This window comes from Pinus tabuliformis, chromosome 1_1 (assembly GCF_031772625.1).
Source record: "Pinus tabuliformis cultivar Carrire ecotype Pingquan chromosome 1_1, CPIR1, whole genome shotgun sequence".
Taxonomy (NCBI): domain Eukaryota; kingdom Viridiplantae; phylum Streptophyta; class Pinopsida; order Pinales; family Pinaceae; genus Pinus; species Pinus tabuliformis.
Window position 1 is genome coordinate 421,590,567 of NC_142297.1, and position 20,434 is coordinate 421,611,000.

Consider the following 20,434-nt stretch of genomic DNA (forward strand, 5'->3'; position numbering starts at 1 on the left):
ACACGAAACTTACAAGATATTACAAATTTTCTACATGAAGTTATAATTCACCAAATGACCAAGCAATTAAAATCCAAATTGGATGGGAAACATTTTGTTATTTAATAGGACTCATGACGTCTCCATTCCAAGTGGAATCACTCAAAAATAGCTATGTTAACCCATGCTAAAAAATAACAGAAAATCAGTAGTCTAAAATCTGTAAATTCGAGAATTAGTGAGTTAGTAAATCTATCAAATGACTAACCTAATCAAGTGAAAAAGAAATTTGGAAAATTTAGTTATGAACTAGAATGTTTTTGTGATATAATGCATGTAGAATAAACTTTATTGAATCTCATTAACATGCTCTAAAAGAATAGTAGAAATTTATTATTATTTGCCCCAAGGGACTTCGAGAAATCTAGATTTTGGAATAATCAAATAGATCCAAGTAGTCAATGATTTCTATGACCTTACAAGGTTGTTAAAATGATGAAATTATGTCTTTTATCCTACAAAATAACTTACTTCAAATATTTAACCCAATCCTACAACAAGAAATCATTAATACTAAATGTAGAAATAAAAAAAACAAGAACATGAGATGCACGTGAATAAAAGTAAAAAGAAGGAAAGTAAATGATACATAAGGGATTTGAGGCTCATCTAATGGCCTAGCCTAAGGAAACTCAAAGTCCTATTAAGGATATCAAGATTCATAAGTTGAACATCAAATCAATCTTCATTATTTCCATCAATACAATTACATCCCTGAAAAAATGACAGTGGAGTTGTAAAAATACAAGTGCTCTACACAAGAAGACTAAGAAAAATCAACCCCTAGAGGAAAATTAGACTTTGTATTCATATAAAATGATTAGGAAGCATTCACTATGAAAGGAAGAAGCTTTCCCCTCTAAACTCCCTCAAATAGCAGATCTTGTTCCCAACACTAGGAACCTGTAGTGAATGACACAAAACACATTCCTATATTTTTCTCAATCATTGGAGCTCTACAATTTGTGCAATAATGTCAGAATATCATGTTGATTTATTATCCAATAGTGATCCTCCTATAGTAGGGAGAAGTTCCCTAAATTATATCCTCCTCCAAATCTCGATAATTTTCCTAATAATCACATAATATTCTCCAAAAATAAATACTATTAGACATAAATATTCAATTAGCCATAAATCGTCCTAATGAACACATTAAAGTTGAAAATACGTTATCTAATGCAAAAAGAGAGGTTTAATTTCTTTAGGGATGGTCATATGGCCCTTAAATAATGTCTAATTTAGAGGCCCATCATATCCCCTACTGAAAGTGTTGCTCATCCTTTGAGAAACTTACTGACGTCATTGTGCCTCGTCCATGGCCCTCGTGGGCTCCTTGATTTTGTCTATAGTTTTTCAACACTTTCCTCTAGAAACTTTATAGAAAACAAGGACATCTTGTAGCAGTTTTGTGTAGCAGCTACAAGATCTCGTCTAGCAGCCTACCTGACCCTATTTTGGAAAGAGATGATTGCGTAGGAGTAGGTTAATCCCTCATCGTGGATTTCATGCCTATTTTTACCGCCTAAGGCCACCCTTCCCATGCCTTTTCCTCCTACAATATCATACATAATAACATAACATTTATATTTCTGGATTTAGCAATTAAAAGACTGTTTTTCTCCAGATGTGAAATTTGGAGGGAGGTTATCTATGCAGTTTGATTCTTATTGTCTATTTATCCTTTGTTCTCATATATATATATATATATATTTTCATGCATTTTACCTTATGTTTCAACAATTTTCTTCTTTTCCACCCTCTTTTTCTTCTTCAGATCCATCCCTTACTGCCTCTTTTAGTCAAGAAAATCTTCTCTATCCATCTCAACAACATTTTTCCATGTCTTCTCAAGGTTTGTGCAAGGGAACCCTAGTGCCAATTGTCAATTTCATAGCACTAAACATTTAAGCTTATGGCAAGAGGATGAGTGCTTCATGTTTATGAGTGAGGTGAAGAATGGTCTAAGCCTCTGTTTTGTCGCCACTGTGAGCATCCATCTTAGGTGAATCCAACCTCCTTGGAGTGTTGGACTTAGCCTTGGGTAATGTGTACCTTCCCCACACCTTCTACCACTACCATATACATATCCAACACCTCATCTCACTCTTTCCCTCCTAAGCCCTTCAACTAACTTCATGTATCAAACCAGGACATCATGTAGCAGATTAGGACATCGTGTAACAATTTCCTATAGTAGCTATATGATCTCTTGTAGTAGTGTTTCCTTCTCTTTCAATGTATTATAATTGTATGGGAGTGATAAGAAATGATGTAAAGGGTGTGGAGGATTATGCTATGACTCACAGAGAGTAGTGTAGGCTTGTGAAAATGGACAAGATGTGCTCTGTGTGTTTCTTTCAAGAAATTTTCAAGATGAGAGAGAGTCTAGAGTTTGTTCTTGAAAAATATTATTTTTTTTCTTACTAAATGGGATGGATGAGTGATGGCTAGATAGTGGATATGAAGTGGATGGAAGGCTTGGAGTGCTTTGGTGACTTTTCCTTTGCACAAATTTCCTCTTTTAACTATTGCCCCCATTCCTCATAATCCCCACCCTTCCTAATTTAGCTTTTCCACATTGCATGAGTGAGGGAGTTAGCTCAAATTAAATTGTTGAGGCTGGCTCCGACTGCTTTCCCATCCTTATCTTATAAAAAATCACCTCTCATGCATTGACAACAAAGTTCTAACTATAATATTCTTAAGAGAAGAGGTCAAGAATATTGCATACCTGTACCTACCTGATGGTTGTTGGAGAGGCATGCATGCTTTTATTGAGTTGATGATTGATCCATGGTCTTATAGAAGTGATAATTTCCTTGGTTTTCTTCTACACAGATCTTCATAGCTTGGTGATTCTAAACCTATGTCTTCCAGTTACCGTGAGAAAACTATCTTAGCGAAATCCGGCCTTCTTGGAGTGTTGGACTTGACCATGGGTGATGTTCACCTTCCCCACACTTTTCATAACTCTCATACACCCTTTTAACACTTCATCTCACCATTAATTTCCTCCAAAACCCCTCATCTAACTTCCTGTAGTAGTTCAGGACATCTTGTAGCAGTTCAAGACATCCTATAATAGTTTCATGTAGCATACTTGTTTTGCCCAGATCCCCCAAATGGTACATTTGATTGACCTAAAATGTTTTTAGGATGTTTCCATCATACTTATGCACCTCCCCATAAATGTGTGCATTGGAATTTGCTGAAATTTCTTGGGCATGTTACTATCATCCATATGCATCTCCCCAAGAAAAAAATTGGACAATGGATGCATTTTTTTTCAAGATATGACAAAAATAAATTTCTCCTCTATGTATTTTTGTTTCATGTAGAAAAATTGAGGCTTCTTGTATCATTTGCAGACAAAAACAAAAATGAGTGGTAAAATATTGAGAATGAAGAGTGGATGGTACAAATAGATGTAGGTGATGCATTGGCATGGCCTTGGTCCTTCTGGAGCATCTGAGAAAAGGAGGAGAAAGTGCAAGTTAGACTTCCTTTGGCTACTCTTTTGATCAACTTTTATTTTGGTGGCTAACTTATTATTCTTTCTTGTAGAGGTTGGAGAACACCTGTATTCATGAGAGATAGATACATGGAGCAAAGATTTTTTTTCCTTTTTTTTTCTTCTAGGCCTACTAGCTGTCCTAGTGAGGTTTTCAACTAGTAGGTCTTCCTAGGAACCTCAAAGGAGGTTTTCACCTAACATATTTTCTTTTTCCTATTTTTTTTACCAACCTATTGCCTGCCTCATGGAGCTTTTCAATCAATGAGACAATCTTAAGTGCCTCAAAGGAGTTTTTCACTTGATATTTTATTTTTCCCTCTTATTTTTTTTCTACCCTCCTCTACTAGAAAAAAAAATCTCTTTCAAGTATAAGAATACTTTCAATGGAGCCATGTGCACATCAATATAACAGATAAACTAATGTGTATGCTTGAAATTTATTCTTTGACATGTACCTAAATGTAAGAGACCAAATTATTTGACTGAGAAGAGATTAGGAATTATTGAAGAAAAGTGTGTTGCTGCAACTTAACACTTTTTTGGAACCATATTTCAATATAGATGTGATGCTCGTGGTCTACTAGCTAATTTGGATCAACTTGGATGTCTTCTTCTTCCATGAAATTCACATCTTCGTTTTGCTAATTATTCTCTTGAATGCATAGGGAATCTTATGGTAAACATGAGGGAAATTTCTAAATCTTTGATTCTGATGTTTGCTCTTAATCAAGTGAAGCCCATGATCCTTTGGTCTTCTCATTTGAATCTTCTTTTTTTGGATGTGGTCCTCCAATGACATCAATAGAATCTATTTTTTGCAGTACCTTTCCTCATCTAATATAAAAAACATTTAGATCAAGAGGAGATATTAGGAACTGTTGTACCTCAACATTGTAAGTGGGTTGAGCTACTTCCTTATCTCGATTTGGAAATGGTGGTATAAATAGTTGTTTGGGAGTGGATATTTGAGATGGATGTGGTTGGGGTTGTGGTTGTGATGGAGGTGGATGGTAGGGATAAAATGGAGTTGGGTATGGAGGATGTTGAGTAACATATTGAGGATATTTTGGATGGTTCCCATAAGTTTCTTTCCAACCTTGTTGCCAATATTGGTTTTTGGGTAGGGATGGCCAAGGTTGTCAAGGAAAGGGTGTGTTCCAGTTACTTTGAGATGGATGTGAATAATACTGAAATTTTAAATTAGGCTCTTAGATCGTATCAGGTTGAAGAGGTTGCCATGGTACACTTGGAGCTACGTAAGATAGCTGCATTGAAATTGATTTTCTCCATTATCCTCTTGGTAAACTTCCTGCAACCTTGGTAATGAGGGGAAATATTTAAGATCATGTGATTCTCCATGGACAACACAAATATCAACATATTATTTTTTTTTCTTAACATTTCTACTAGTTTCCTTAGATTAATAAGAATTTTTGTTTTGAAGTCATCAAACAAATTTCCATGTTTAGCTTGAGTTACTGATCTTGATGTTGATTTACTTACTCTTTCTCTTCATCTTGATATGTGTTTGCATGTTTCACAAATTTATTCAAATGATAATTCGTATACATCACCTTTACTAATGAGATAAAGGAGATCAATCCACTCATCCCTAATTGTTTTATGTAAGAGGGTTTTTAGTGTGTCGGATACTAAATGATGTAGTTTTTCCCTCTTAACATTATACATGAACCTCTCTATTAGAACTTCAAACCTCTCATTTTGTTTTTGATTCATTCTAAATATTTCTTCTTTAAGATCATGATATTTATATTTTTCTACAAATATCTTTTGCATATCATTCCATGATATCATTGAATTAATCCCTAAACTCATGAGCCATTTAAGAGATATATCCTTCAATGTTACTAGAAATGATCTAAATTTTTGATTGTTTAAAAAGTAGCCATAAGATCTACAAATAATTTAAAATTCAAAGAGAAATGTTTATGGATCCTTCGACCTTTAACCATGAAAGTTTGGAAGAAAATATGGAGGGATGTTCTTTATGTGCACACTAAAATCATTATTTTGAATGGGAAATCCAAGAGGATCTTGTTCATTGTCATCATATCCTCCATTTCTTCTTCCTTTTCTGTCACCTCTTCTTGTTCTACTTGCAAAAATGAATGGTGATGTGGCTCTTACTGCACCACGTGATCAATATTTTGTGTATTTTACATAAAGTAAAAATAAATAAATCATCTAGGGAAGAAAACAATGTATACTTTGACACCTCCCCTGACAACAACACAAAAAGCAATGAGCCTTGGTATTGCAACAAGAATGCTACAACTCCCAAGGCTACCACCTTTAATTATCAACCCAGGGTTTGTACAAACTTAAGAGGTATCAAAAATATATGTCCATAATACAATGTGTCCTTCCTTCAATTTCATGATGTAATGGAGTGAATGAAATAAAATCAGATCCTAAAATAATTGCAGAAATGGAAACCTTAACCTATTGCAAGAAAGAAAATACAAGGAAAGAAACCTATTCTAATTACATAAAATAAATATGATGAACTAAATGTGAGTAATTACATTACAAATAGTTTAAATCCGTCAATGGAGTTCATTGGATGTGGTAACCAAGAAAATCATCATTGTATTATCCAATTCATAAATTTGTTCATTAACCCAAATCACTAAGATGTTTTGCATGGATAAAAAGGCGTTTACTAGGTGTTGTTTATTCCTTCCTAAATGTTGATTTATATTTTTGAGCAAATTTGGGCAAGTATACACACTAGAGGAGTGGTACAGGAAACTTACATGATGCTACACGATGTTACATATTTTCTATAGGAAGTTATAATTCACTGAATGAAAAAGAAAATAAAATCCAAATTGGATGGGAAATTTTTATTTATTAAGTTTCCTTTCCAAGTGGAATCACTCAAGAATACCTTTGTTAACCCATGCTAAAAATAGCATTAAATTACTAGTCTAAAATCTAGAAATTCGAGAACTAGTGAGCTAGTAAATCTATCAAATGCCTAACCTAATAAAGTGAAAATGAAATGGGGTAAATTATGTTATGAAATAATTTTTTTTTATCTCATGCAGGTGGAATCAACTCAATTTAATCTCGTTAGATTGTTCTAAGAAATTCAAAAAATGTACTGTTATTTGCCACAAGGGACTTCGAGAAATGTAGATTTGGGAATAAGCAAACTAATCCAAGTAGCTTAATGATTAATATGACCTTACAAATGTGTTACAATTATGAAATTATCCTTTTTATCCTACAAAATAACTTAGTTCAACCATTTAACCCAATCCTACAACAATAAAATCATTAATACCAAATGTAGAAATAGAAAAAAACAAGAACAAGAGATGCATGTGAATAAAAAGTGAAAAGAAGAAAAGTAATTCATACATAATGGATTTGAGGCTCCTAAGATTCCCACACCTAATTAAAATCAAATTCCCATGAATGACTCAAAGACTTATAAGTTGAGCATGGCACCAATCTTCATTATTTCCATCAATACAATTACATCCCTGCATGAAATGACAATGGAGTTGTGAAAATACGAGTTCTGTTGATGAGAAGACTAATAAAAATCAACCCCTAGAGGAAAAATTGACTTGGTACTTATAAAGAATTATTAGGAAGCATTCCTCATGAAAGGAGGAAGCTTTCCCCTCGAAAATCCCTCAAATAGTGAATCTCATTCCCAACACTAGGAATCTGCATTAAATGAGAGGGAACACATTCCTAGATTTTCTCAATCATTGGAGCTCCAGAATTTATGCAATAATTTTGGAATATCTTGTTGAATTATTATCTAATAGTGATCCTCCTGTAGTAGGGATTAGGTCCCTAAATTATCTCCTCCTCCAAATCTCCATAATCTGCTTAATATTCTCATAGTATTATACAAAAATACATAATATTAGGCACATATACGCAATTATACATAAACCTTCGTAATGAACATATTAAAGTTAAAAATACATTATATAATGAAAAAAAAGAGGTTTAATGTGTTGTACAATGATAATATGCACCTTAATTTATGTCTAATTTGGAGGCCCATTGGTAACCCCTTCACTAATTGTGTTTATTTATCATATACAAATGAATGAATATATTTGTCCGAACATTTGTTCACTATATCAGTCTCCCCATTATATTTAGGATGATAAGATGAATTATAAGATAATTTAGTATTGAGAGAAGAAAATAATTTCGTCCAAAAATTTAGAGTGAAAATGGGATCTTTGTTGCTTACAATAATCTTTGGTTTTCCATGTAGCTTTTGAATTGTTTCCATAAATGTAGTAGAAAGTGTATTAGATTTAAATGGATGAGAGAATGGACAAAAGTGTGTGTACTTGGTAAGTCTATCAACTACTACCATGATGACACTCTTTGCTTCGGACTTTGGTAAATTTGTGACAAATTTTTTTGAAACCTCCTTCCAAAGTTGACTTGGAATGCATAAGGGTTGTAACAAACCCAGGGTCTTAATTTTCTAAACATTATTTTGTTGAAAAACCAAACCTTCCACCACAAACTTTTTAATATCAAATATAAGGCCATCTCAAAAAATTCCTTCTTAACCGTGTGCTAAGTTTTTATAAATCTTGAGTGTCTTCTTAAGGTAGATGTGTGAAATTTCAAAAGAATTTTTTTTTTGAGTTCGAAATTCTTATAAAGGTATAAGCGATCTTTGTACCATAATGGATCATTTTTTGAGGTAAACGTGACATATATATCGAGATCTTGCTGTAACGTTTAAATAACTACCCACACTTCTTCTTCATTCTTCCATTCATACCTTTCTTTGGTTATCCAATCTAGTTGGATAATAGAAATGGAACAAAGCAATGCTTCCACATCCCCATCATTTGTTGCGAGTGCATCTTTAACAACATTTTTCTTCCCTTTTTGTAGATGATTAAAAAGTCAAACCTTAACATGTTTTTGACTGATTTTTCCTCCTCTCTTGAAGATAATATTTGTTATAAGCATTATTTAAGACTATCATGATCTGTTTGATAATACCCCTCCATTGCTATCATATTGGACCAAAGCTAGAGTGTGTTATAGCATAAAATCTAGGTCTCACGAGTAAAAATGAGAGTAAATAATGTACTACCAAATAAAAAGGGGAATCTAAATTTTTGGAAAATGAGACACCCTGAGATGAGATTATTCCCAAATGAAATCCCATTGATGAATGGGAATGGGTAATTATTTAATGCTAAGAATCCTAGATCAAATTTTAGATAAGATTAATGGATGGGAGATAAATATCCATCAAGTTTCTTAGCTAGAGAAAGATGTTAAGCTTAGGAAAAATATAAAAGCCTCGTGGCAGAGAACGGTGAGATTTTATGGGAAAATCCCAGGAAAATGGATAAAAATATCCACAAAAGAAGGACACCTATAAAGGAAACCATATCATGAAAAAGGGAATTAAATACCCATTGAATGAATCAATAACAGGTTTCTTGATAACTAGGCAAGTACTTAAAGCTCGGGGATGAATTGGAGGAGGCTAGTTCTAGGTTGGGTTGTGGTGTTCAATTTTCCAAGTGACACTTTGTCATCTAATCTAGTTTGAATCAATCAAGCGCATGGAATGTTTTTCAATCCTTTAACTTGCTATGTTTATCTTGTTTAGTCGACAAGACTAGCAAGGGCTAATCCCAAGGGCGTTGAGGAGAATTGACCCTGTGACCTCTCGAACAACGAGGTACTTAACAACGGGGATTCGATGAGTTGAGCTAACCCTTGGGGCTATATATATATAATGTTTGAATGATAAGTTGATTTGATACACTTAGATGTGACAATCTCTCATCACAAATGTAAGTGAAGTCTTTATAAGAGGTTAAATCATAGCATGTTGTTGTTAACATTATAAATTGAAAATTTACTAGAATATTTTCAGATGTGAGAACCGGATATCCCAATTAATTTTCACTTGGTTTGACATAATCACTTTTCTAATTAGATTTAATTAATTTAACACGTTGCTTCTTGAATTTATGAAAGCATTATACTGAAAACCTTGCCTACCAAAAAAGGCACGAAAACAAGCCTCTGAGCTTGTGCTGGTATGGAAAGGTGTGAGGTTAAGAGAAAAGGAGTAGGGTATGGTTATAGTTACCTGAGATTCGTCTTGTGGGGAACCTTGAGTTGAGCTAGCTATACTATAAAGCACCCTTGCCATCTTTTAGGCATGAAGATAAATTGTCTGTATAAAAATAAATGGCCTAACCTTTGCAATCGCTGGACGGACATGGTGCAAGTAAAGACCACATATATTAAGCCATTTTGAGTTTCATGGTGATAAATTCTATGATATGATGATATAAAAAATAACTTAGATGGTGTGAATACAAGAATTACTCAGTCTAAGTTCCTTAGAGGTCGGCTTCCATTTGGAAGTGCACTACATTAAAATCAATAACCACTACTGGTACAAGACAAGGTCCAAATTCTGAAATACGAATTGACCTTGTTATGGGTTCGATTTATGTCGATAGAGGGAAGTTCAGTGCAAAAAAAATCCAAGTGTTTTAGGTCTAAAGATAGAGAGAGAGAAAGGCTATGTCCTTTAGGAGCCTTCTCTTAAGATAATATAATTTTTCAATAGTTAGGAGGATTCAAAACTCAAGTGATTCAAGGTTTAACCTTCGTGTTTTTCCAAAGGATCTAACCCATCCGAGAATCTTTATGCTAACAAGAAGAATTTTTTTTCATTTATGGGTTCAATCTTATTGTGTGAAGTATTGCTTCATTGAGGGATCTCCCTCGATCTAAGTATAATAAATAACGAATTCAAATTTATCAACAAGGGAAGTTGCGATGCAGCAAGTCCCTGTATCAAGTTAAAAATCTAAGTACTCAAATTCTTTTCCAGATAAATGAGCACTCCGTTGCTACCAACTCTTTTAGCTGTTCAGCACGATCGGCTCCCCATCCAGCGCCCCAGCTTACAAGCTCCCAAGCTCCCCAGCCAGCTCAAGAAAACCAGCCAGCAATCAGCAAACCCCCGGTTAATCTGTATAGTATTTGATAAAAAGCAGTCAGCATAGTCATTCAGGTCAAACCATCATTAAGTAGAACTAATGAAAAATGTTTCAACTCTGTTTGCGAAGATTACTCACAAGCAGTCATGCAGTTACTAAATAGTATCGATCTCTCTCAAATTCTTTTCCAGATAAATGAGCACTCCGTTGCTACCAACTCTTTTAGCTGTTCAGCACGATCGGCTCCCCATCCAGCGCCCCAGCTTACAAGCTCCCAAGCTCCCCTGCCAGCTCAAGAAAACCAGTCATATAGCATCATGCAACAAGTCAATTTGTGTGCTATTAAACCATTGAATTACACCCATTTTATAACTGCAGTGCTGAAGCGAACGCATCTAAGCTTTAATACAGTCATGGGATGCAAGTTTCAGCTCATATTCTCAAAGCAATTACTAACATGAAATACTTAATAAATATCTCCCTCATTTGACTCTAACTCTAACTCTAAGACATTTCTCCATCTCCCACAGGTATAAAGCATCTCTCAATCCATCACAATCAGAGAGTGAGTGCCAAGTGGGTCTTGTCTTTGGCAGTTGGCACAACAGAAAGCTGTGTCGTCTCTGCTACAAAGTTGACAATGCTTAAGGATGCATCATGCAACACAAGAATCCACATAGGATTGCCAGGCTTAAACAAACTATAACAAGTAGAACAAAGACATGAAATAATAAAAATCTATACAAGTTCTTCAGATTTAATTCATTTAACTGAATTATACTAGCGTTGAGGAAGTAGGGTTTGTAGGAAGAAGCAGCAAATAACTTTAGTTGAAAAGCATGGGAAGCACGGATGTGCTCCTGAAAATAAAGAGATATGGAACACAGACAAACTTCAAAAAAGTCAGAAGAAGACTAGTTTAGGCAGGATTAGAAAGTAGAAATGGAGCTTGGAAACCAGTACAATGAAGCTTCCTCCAATCTAGATAAGAAGAAATTGGAAGTAAACAATGGCCACAACTTGGACTAATCACTTTAGAAAGAGTCATAATCTTGAAAGCAATTTGGCTCAGAAACTCTATTATAATATTGTGTAGGTTGGAAAGATATAATACTGCATTGGTTGGGGACAACATAAGCAGAAATTTTGGATTTCATAGCAGAAAGGCAAAAGAAATTCTCATAAACCTATGTCTGCAGGTAATAGAGATTGGTGTCCGGCCTAGAAATTCTGTATACAAGCCTGGAAGATAAGATCACCATTATTTTCAGTCAGTGTAGAGTAATTTGTCTGTCTCATTTGCATGGTTCACACAAAAAGCTGGATTTACCTCTCCGGCTCCTAGGAAGAGGAAGGTATGATCAGCCAATGTTCCACCAGTTGCCTTTAATGATGCAACCAACCCTGCCAGAACCACTGCAGCTGTCCCCTGAAATACAAAAGATGCATCATGCAACACAAGAATCCACATAGGATTGCCAGGCTTAAACAAACTATAACAAGTAGAACAAAGACATGAAATAATAAAAATCTATACAAGTTCTTCAGATTTAATTCATTTAACTGAATTGTACTAGCGTTGAGGAAGTAGGGTTTGTAGGAAGAAGCAGCAAATAACTTTAGTTGAAAAGCATGGGAAGCACGGATGTGCTCCTGAAAATAAAGAGATATGGAACACAGACAAACTTCAAAAAAGTCAGAAGAAGACTAGTTTAGGCAGGATTAGAAAGTAGAAATGGAGCTCGGCAACCAGTACAATAAATCTTCCTCCAATCTAGATAAGAAATTGGAAGTAAAGACTCAAGAGCGGCCACAACTTGGACTAATCACTTTAGAAAGAGTCATAATCTTGAAAGCAATTTGGCTCAGAAACTCTATTATAATATTGTGTAGGTTGGAAAGATATAATACTGCATTGGTTGGGGACAACATAAGCAGAACTTTTGGATTTCATAGCAGAAAGGCAAAAGAAATTCTCATAAACCTATGTCTGCAGGTAATAGAGATTGGTGTCCGGCCTAGAAATTCTGTATACAAGCCTGGAAGATAAGATCACCATTATTTTCAGTCAGTGTAAAGTAACTTGTCTGTCTCATTTGCATGGTTCACACAAAAAGCTGGATTTACCTCTCCGGCTCCTAGGAAGAGGAAGGTATGATCAGCCAATGTTCCACCAGTTGCCTTTAATGATGCAACCAACCCTGCCAGAACCACTGCAGCTGTCCCCTGAAATACAAAAGATGCATCCTGATTCTTCATTGAAAACCTGGTTTGTTACATAGGTTGCATTGTAAAATAACCAAAATGATCAGTCATTGTAGGCAAACCTGAATGTCATCATTGAACACGAGATGGGTTTTCCGATATTTTGCCAGCAACTCAAAGGCATTGTGATTGGCAAAGTCTTCAAACTGTCATGAGGACGTAAAATGTCATTTAATCAATCAATTGTGCATGTTTTTCTTTATAGAGGTTTGCTTGGTCTATTGCAAATAGAGTGCAAAAACAAACAGGCTTATTAAATTGAAAATCCTAAAATATTTGTTCATTTATAATCTTCTTGCATGGTTTCAATAACTAGCAAGAATTTTCCAGCTCCGAGACATATCTTATCAAAGTCCCAACAAAATGCTAAAGGTAACTACCATACAAAGTAAATATGTTCATGCAAAAATGATATGAAAATCAATTCCTAAAGTATTTGTTCATTTATAATCCTCTTACATGGTTTCAATAACTATCATCAGCTTTCCAGCTCCCAGGAATATCTTATCAAAGTACCAACAAAATGCTAAGGTAGCTAGCATACAAAGTAAATATGTTCATGCAAAATGATATGAAAATCAATTATCTTGACAAAAGAAACAAGTGTTTAGCAACTAACCTGTAATTGTGAAATTTACCTGACATCCAAGATCCCCAAGTCCCAGAATGCGTTCACCATCAGTGACAACTATAACATTAACACTCCTTTCACTCCAGTTCTTCAAAATTTCTAGGATCTTACCTCTGCAAAAACCATACCCTCGCAAGTTTTAACGCAGTGAAACAAATTTAAAGGATGAACCTAACAAAAAAGAATTGGAGTTTATAACCTTTCATTCCGCTCCTGCCAAAAGAAATTGTGTAACCCAGTAAACTATACTGTCAAACATATTTTATGCAATTTCCTTCCAGTAGTATCAACCAGCTAAGAAGCTGGTAATAATAAATATATATGCTACTGCAGTAGACATATAGTTTTCATATTAACATAGATAATAACCACATGCCAAAGATGGCCCACAAGGGACTGACACCAAAACTATTGATGATATTGGAGGGAGAACAGAAAAATGCTCAAACCATTTAAAGGAGAAATAGAAAAATGCTCAGACCATACTCGGGTTTCGATAAAAGTTTGGATATTTCAATAGAAATACCTCGAGGTCCATCAGTGCCATGTATTTCTGCAATGAAGTTTGATATTGGGGAATGTTATTCAGAACCCTTTTTTCCTGTAGAAATGTAACAATAGGTTTAGCAACCAATAGATAAATCTCACATACGAGATAGTCACAAAAGAAAAAGGAAAAGAAAAGAGTGTTCTTTCACTTCCTGTACTTTGCAAAGAGATAAAACATCTAAATCACAGTAAAGGGAACCATAAAAACTAAAGAGCATTCATTGCAAATATCCAAATCTATGCAAATCAGAGAGGAAATTACTTGAAGTTCTTGTGCAGCCCTTAAGGCTTCCTCTTTCGCCCTCAGCTCATCAAATCTCTCTGTGGTGAATGGATATCCCTCAACCCCATATTCTTCAATGATCTCCACACCTTCAGTCGTTATAACTCTGCCCTCTCTGTCCAGAAAAACAAGGCACGGAATGCCATCAACCTGGAAGGCCTCATTAAGCTTCTTCCTTGTATTACCATCTGAGAATGGCAGGGCAAGCCATGGCATGGTGTGGTGGTATTCCTCGAATGACTTCTCATCAAAATCCACAGAAACGAAGAGAATCTCGAAGTCCCCCTTCTCCAATAACTTTTTATAGATTTCAGACAAAACGGGGGTGAAAGCCTTGCATGGAGGACACCAATGGGCAGAAAAGTACAGACCCACTTGTTTCCCTTCCAGTTCTCCAACTTTCACCTGTAGATTACATTGGATTCAATACAAAAATGCAATGTTGCAGCAAAATAAATGATAACAGAGACTATAAGTATAGCAATCGTACCTTGTCTCCATTATTTCTGATCAGGAAATCACGTTCCCCGTTGCAAAGCAAAGAGCTCAAACTGTCATTGGTTGTTTCCTTTTGCACAGCCATAGCAAGCTAACACAATCTCTCTCTCGGTTCCGAGCCAACTTTCTTCCACTGCAATCTCTGAGGGCTAAGAAAGAGAATTTATAGACACAGGAGAACAGACAAGTGAAGATTAGTTTAAACAAATGAGACAGAGACCAGGTAGTTGTACACGAGTAAAAGAAGTATAACCTGAAATGACCAAAGAGGGTATATTAGTGATGTAATTTAACATTAAAAGGAAACGAAGCTCTTGGAAAACTAAAAATTATAACACGTCCATGTGGGCCCGATGAGGGCCACATGGCTCACCTCCTTCTCCGTGGGATAGCAGGGCCACATGGCTCACCTCCTTCTCCGTGGGATAGCATGGAGGGACTAAACCATGCCACTTAACATTGTATCATGGTCATATGTCAATACAGGAGGCAGAAGGATAATCCAACTGTCCACTGCACATGCACCAGTTTCAATTTCATGGCCTTCTAGGTTTGTCTCATCCAGCTGCCAACACTCCCAGATGAGCAGAACACATTAAGCCCTGTTTTTTTCATCTTTTCGCAGAATAGTGGTTGTTTACATACACCTAAACTCCAACAATCCAGCAAGTAGAAAGATGGATCGTAATGGGCATACTGGGTCCAATGGATCACGCCGTATTAAGATACAGATGAACAATACCACAATTGAGTCCTCAGTGGCCACAGAGCACGTAGACATTCGCGAGCTCTCAATAGCTGAAACAGAATTTCTAGGGTTATCAGAGGGCGACTCTGACTGAAGAATTGCGTGGGATAGATGCTCCAATTCCTGCTCGCGCTCCTGAAGATCTTCACAAGGAATCTCATCGACGGGAGCCAAAGCATAATACATTGTCAATGCCGTATTGTTGTCGCTGGAATATTGCCCTCGGCTCTCTTCAAGTCCAAACAGAGAATTCATTGGCGAGATGTTCGTGATTGATATCCAGATTATACATTCGCGAGCTCTCAATAGCTGAAACAAAATTTCTAGGGTTATCAGAGGGCGACTCTGACTGAAGAATTGCGTGGGATAGATGCTCCAATTCCTGCTCGCGCTCCTGAAGATATTCACAAGGAATCTCATCGACCGGAGCCAAAGCATAATACATCGTCAATGCCGTATTGTTGTCGCTGGAATATTGCCCTCGGCTCTCTTCAAGTCCAAACAGAGAATTCATTTTGTGAGAAATTGCACTGAATATCTTTTTGTTCTTGATGAGGCCAAGAACAACAACCTTGGTCTTCAATGCGTGGGCTGCTTTACCCTTGACAGTATTTGATTTGGATTTCAGCACTGTGCTCAGGACCGACCTCACTTCCCTCACCACCCATGGCAAGTTGTTTAGTCTCTTCTGAGCCCGCTGTTTCAGAAAATCTGGACATTTCTGTACAGGCTGTGGAGCCCCAACCTGTGCTTAGCTTGTTCTGGTTCTATATTAGCCCTGCCTGAAACACATTTTGAACCAGCAACAACGAAAGCCAAGCAGCCAACAAAAGAACTAGGAGGTGCTCAGGTATGTATCGATCTTACCCATGTTCGTTAGCTTGACTTGTTCTGAATTTCGTTAGCTTAGCTTGCTCTTCTCTGGTTCTGTAAGCTTAGCTTGTTCTGGTTCTATATTAGCCCTGCCTGAAATACATTTTGAACCAGCAACAGCGAAAGCCAAGCAGCCAACAAAAGAACTAGCAGATGCCAATGAAGGAGCTGGAGCTTGGAAGGAGCTGGCTCTGGCTCCCCGTGCAGAGCCATTCACGCAGATGGCAGCATAGGCGACAGATGAAGCAGTAGAAGCAGCAACACTCACATGCAGTAGATTTGCGGTGAAATCGCCATGTGGGTAGCCAGGTGTAGCATATATGTTCATATATACCAGCATATTCCTGAGAGCTGAGCCTGCAAACAAACCTGCAAACAAATGTTAGCGAACTAATGCTAACATACCTGTAACATTAATATGAATACATCGACCGCCACAAATAATAAACACGGTAAAGGTAGGGTTAACCCTAAGGTCCAGCCTCTTCCACCTCGGGAAGAGGCCAAATAAGAAGGAAAACACGGTCACTCTCAGAAACTTTGGTTATCCTGACAATGGTAAACACAGCGGCATTCGAAAACTTTGGTCACCCTGCCATAATCCGCTCAAATTCGCCCCGAATTAATGCTATAGCATCGCAGATCGATTACTATAGTCCCTGGCCATTGCCAGATGGCAGGGACTAATAAGGATAACAAGGATGTAGATTTATGTATAATTAAATAAAATGGCATGTAGCTTGTATTAATTCATGAAAATGGAATCCCTTATAGGCTAGTTGCATTACAATTTCATGGAGATGGAATGCTGTCAAAAGATAAGCATTGAGTTGATACGATTGTCTAATTATATCTTCCCAAATCACAAAGATTTGTTTGACTGCACCCTCCTGGTTTGGCGATGATTTTCCTGCTAAAATTATTCAATTACGTGAAATACACCACTATAGATACCAACAAATTCCAATTTTCTAAGACGCATAGCAATTTGGTTCCAATTTGATTGGTTGTTAGGCTAGGAACTTGCCTTAACAGGTGGTTTTGAAAAGCCGTTGCAACCAGAAAATCTAGGAACTTATACTTTAGAAAAGGAGTCATATATCACAAAGCATATACTCGTTTCCACTTAGAACATGGTTGAATGGAATTTTGACAAAGAGGAAGAGGCTAGAGAATCACTCCAAGTATTACTTTAACATCGCATAACTATATTGATAATGTATCTTGTGGACTCATGTTGATATCCAGATCATGCAGGTGGTTATGAGACCTGAATTTTGATTCAAAAATTGAACTCATAAATAATCATTAAATGAATTATTATATGTTAGATATACATTAAGGACGTCACTTTAGGAGATTATGACATAATTCAAAATTTTTCCAAAGAAATGGTTTGAGGCATTGATAGATTCATCAAATTCTTATTTTAGTAGTGACTTGATTCATTGAATTCTAAAGGAGAAAAATAGGAATAGTTTAGAAAAAGTATTAATATATAGTATGCATTTTATTTATTTAAGTTGAACAAGATTTTACCTTCAAGTGGACACACAAATTAAAAGTATATAGAGAGATATTGTTTTTCCTACGGGAAGAATTTTAATATTTACTAAAAATAGTAAATATTATTAATATATAATTCTCTCTTGGACCGAAAGCAATTAAGAGATCTCTTATGTTCAGTATATTTGTTTATGAATTCAATTAGAAATATCCTAACACTACAATGATTATACCCCGTAATATAGAAGCTTTATTGAATGTCTTAAATTCATAACGGATTAAAAGACGACAAAGGATCGTTCCTATGAAGACAATAATCCCAGATTATTATTATAATAAAAGAATAATAGCTCTCGGTTTTTAGCAAGAAGCACAAAGGATTTCATGAAAGAAATTATTAACTCCCTTGATACATACTACACGGTCACCATTAGCTACGCATGAAAAAAAAGTGAGTGGAATGTCCTCTACCTAGAACCAACCATAATTCTTTCCATATGGCCATGGGTCCTTAAACATATTCATTGGATATTTTAAACTTTGTGCAAACGTATAATATAAATCCTAGAATTCCCTCATAAACCCTAGAATTCATAATGACAATCTTTTTGGAAACTATAAAGGTTGGTGAATGCACAAGAGATTTCATTTTTAAACTAAAAGTGTTGCTGCAAACTGAAATATCAAATTGCCTCATCTTGGTTGGTTTCCAACAGGTTTTATTGGTAAAATATTAGTTGCATTACTATTACTTTTGAAGTTAGTTCTCACTAAAATAATTTGATAGACACGTACCTTTGTTACAAGAGGCAGAAACTAACATTGGCACTGCAACTTCTAATATCTTATGCTTCTTCTCATGACTAGTGATAATAATGGGATCTTGTGACCCATGATCCTCTTTCTCTGGACTAGTGACAGGGTCCAATTCTTTAGTAGTTCTAATCTCTAGACTAATGAGAGGGCCTAAGAATTTTGTAGCATTCCACGTTAAATAATGTTATCAAGATATTTTTAAGGGGAGGAGCCCTACAATACCCTTTGCATAACAAAAGAGTATGACATAAAGTTCATGTGAATAGTAGATGACTCCTTCCTCATGATCAAGATGGAGGTGTCGAATGAAATATAAACCATTTTTGGTGTGGGAAATGTTCGAGAATGGACGCGATTTTTACATCTGTCAACATTCCTTTTATTGAAAACTTGAGAAACCAACTTTCCATTACTATTGTACACACATCTGTATTTATTTAATCCTCATTTGCTCATTTTCAATCTATGATCTTTAACCCTTATGGTAGCCTCTGTCTTTCGGGCTTGTTCTATGGTTTTTGCAATAACTCACTTCACACAACCATCAAACATTTGTTCTTCAATTTTGTTGTGCTCAATAAAATCAACCCCATCATTATCGGTACATGACATATCTCCATGAGAAATATTTGTAAAGAATAATTTCTGGGCTCTATTGTAAAGATGCGAGCGTCATTTTTTTCATGCTTGCTAACATTTTCAATAGATCTATTGTTTATCACTTGCAATAGAAAATATCATTTTTTTTTCCATAGCTTCGTGTATGTTAAATACAATCTCCTCTATTGTAGCTACTCACACTAACGACAGATGCAGCCTATTCAGGATACACACCCATCATGGTGTTGAGTCCCTCCCATGTAGAAGTGTTTGTCACAATAGGGTTTGCATGTAATTAAAAGCCTCCACCATTTCATGTAATTTATTGTTGTATTTTTTTTGGTTTGTTGATAGTTCCTTGTAACACCCCTCCCTTGTGTACTAAATTATTTAAACCTAATATGAGTTAAATTTAGGTGAGATATCCTCCCTTCTATGTTAAATGATTGTAAATCTAAGCTGAGGAAAGATAGGTGTGATACCCTCCTTTGTGGGTTAAACTATTCTAATCCTGAGCTAAGGAAATCTAGGTGACATGTAATATGAAAAGAAAATGTGTTAATAAATAAATTAATAAAATAAATCACTTGGAGGGTGGAGCACCAAGAGAGAGGATATGTTTCCAAATCCCATTGAGGAATGGGATAGAGACAAATCTTTCATGATAAAGCTTCTAGATGTGATTCTCATTGATTTATCTGTTGTTTCCTTTTATTTTTCCTTCTCCTTGGGTTAGGTTTTATGAATCCATTGACGTCCTTTTATTTTGATTCTTTTCCTTGTGCTTTCACTTTATTCAGGGGGCATTCCCAGATAAGGTTGAAATTTTCATGGGAGCATTTTTACCTAAAGTGAATCTTCTCATATTCAACTTCCTCTACCCATGTTTCAATTCCAAATTCCCATTTGACTCGTTCAGGGAGAGCGTTAGAAACATCCATTTCCATTAAGATTTTGGCATATGATGTGTATCTTCCTCGTAGTGTTTCGTCTGATATTTTCATAAACTTACCCAATGTATCTCCTATAATATTTAGGGTCAAAGGTAGCCAATAAATCATAGGTAGGGAGTACAAGCTAACCCAAATCAAGCCTCTAGTGAAGGTCACCT

General features: G+C 35.8%; 1 protein-coding gene across 1 annotated transcript; it reads right to left on the reverse strand.

The window, feature by feature from the left end:
- Positions 1 to 10,413: 10,413 nt before the first annotated feature.
- LOC149213494 (uncharacterized) lies at positions 10,414 to 15,763 on the reverse strand. The gene is made up of 10 exons (XM_089389046.1): positions 14,773 to 15,763; positions 14,262 to 14,687; positions 13,977 to 14,051; positions 13,650 to 13,663; positions 13,458 to 13,563; positions 12,882 to 12,965; positions 12,682 to 12,780; positions 11,885 to 11,983; positions 10,693 to 10,838; positions 10,414 to 10,586 (listed from the first exon to the last, which is right to left on the reverse strand). Exons 1-9 carry the CDS (start codon positions 14,863 to 14,865, stop codon positions 10,785 to 10,787), a joined length of 1,050 nt encoding a protein of 349 aa, XP_089245172.1. The 5' UTR covers positions 14,866 to 15,763; the 3' UTR covers positions 10,414 to 10,586; positions 10,693 to 10,784.
- Positions 15,764 to 20,434: the final 4,671 nt, after the last annotated feature.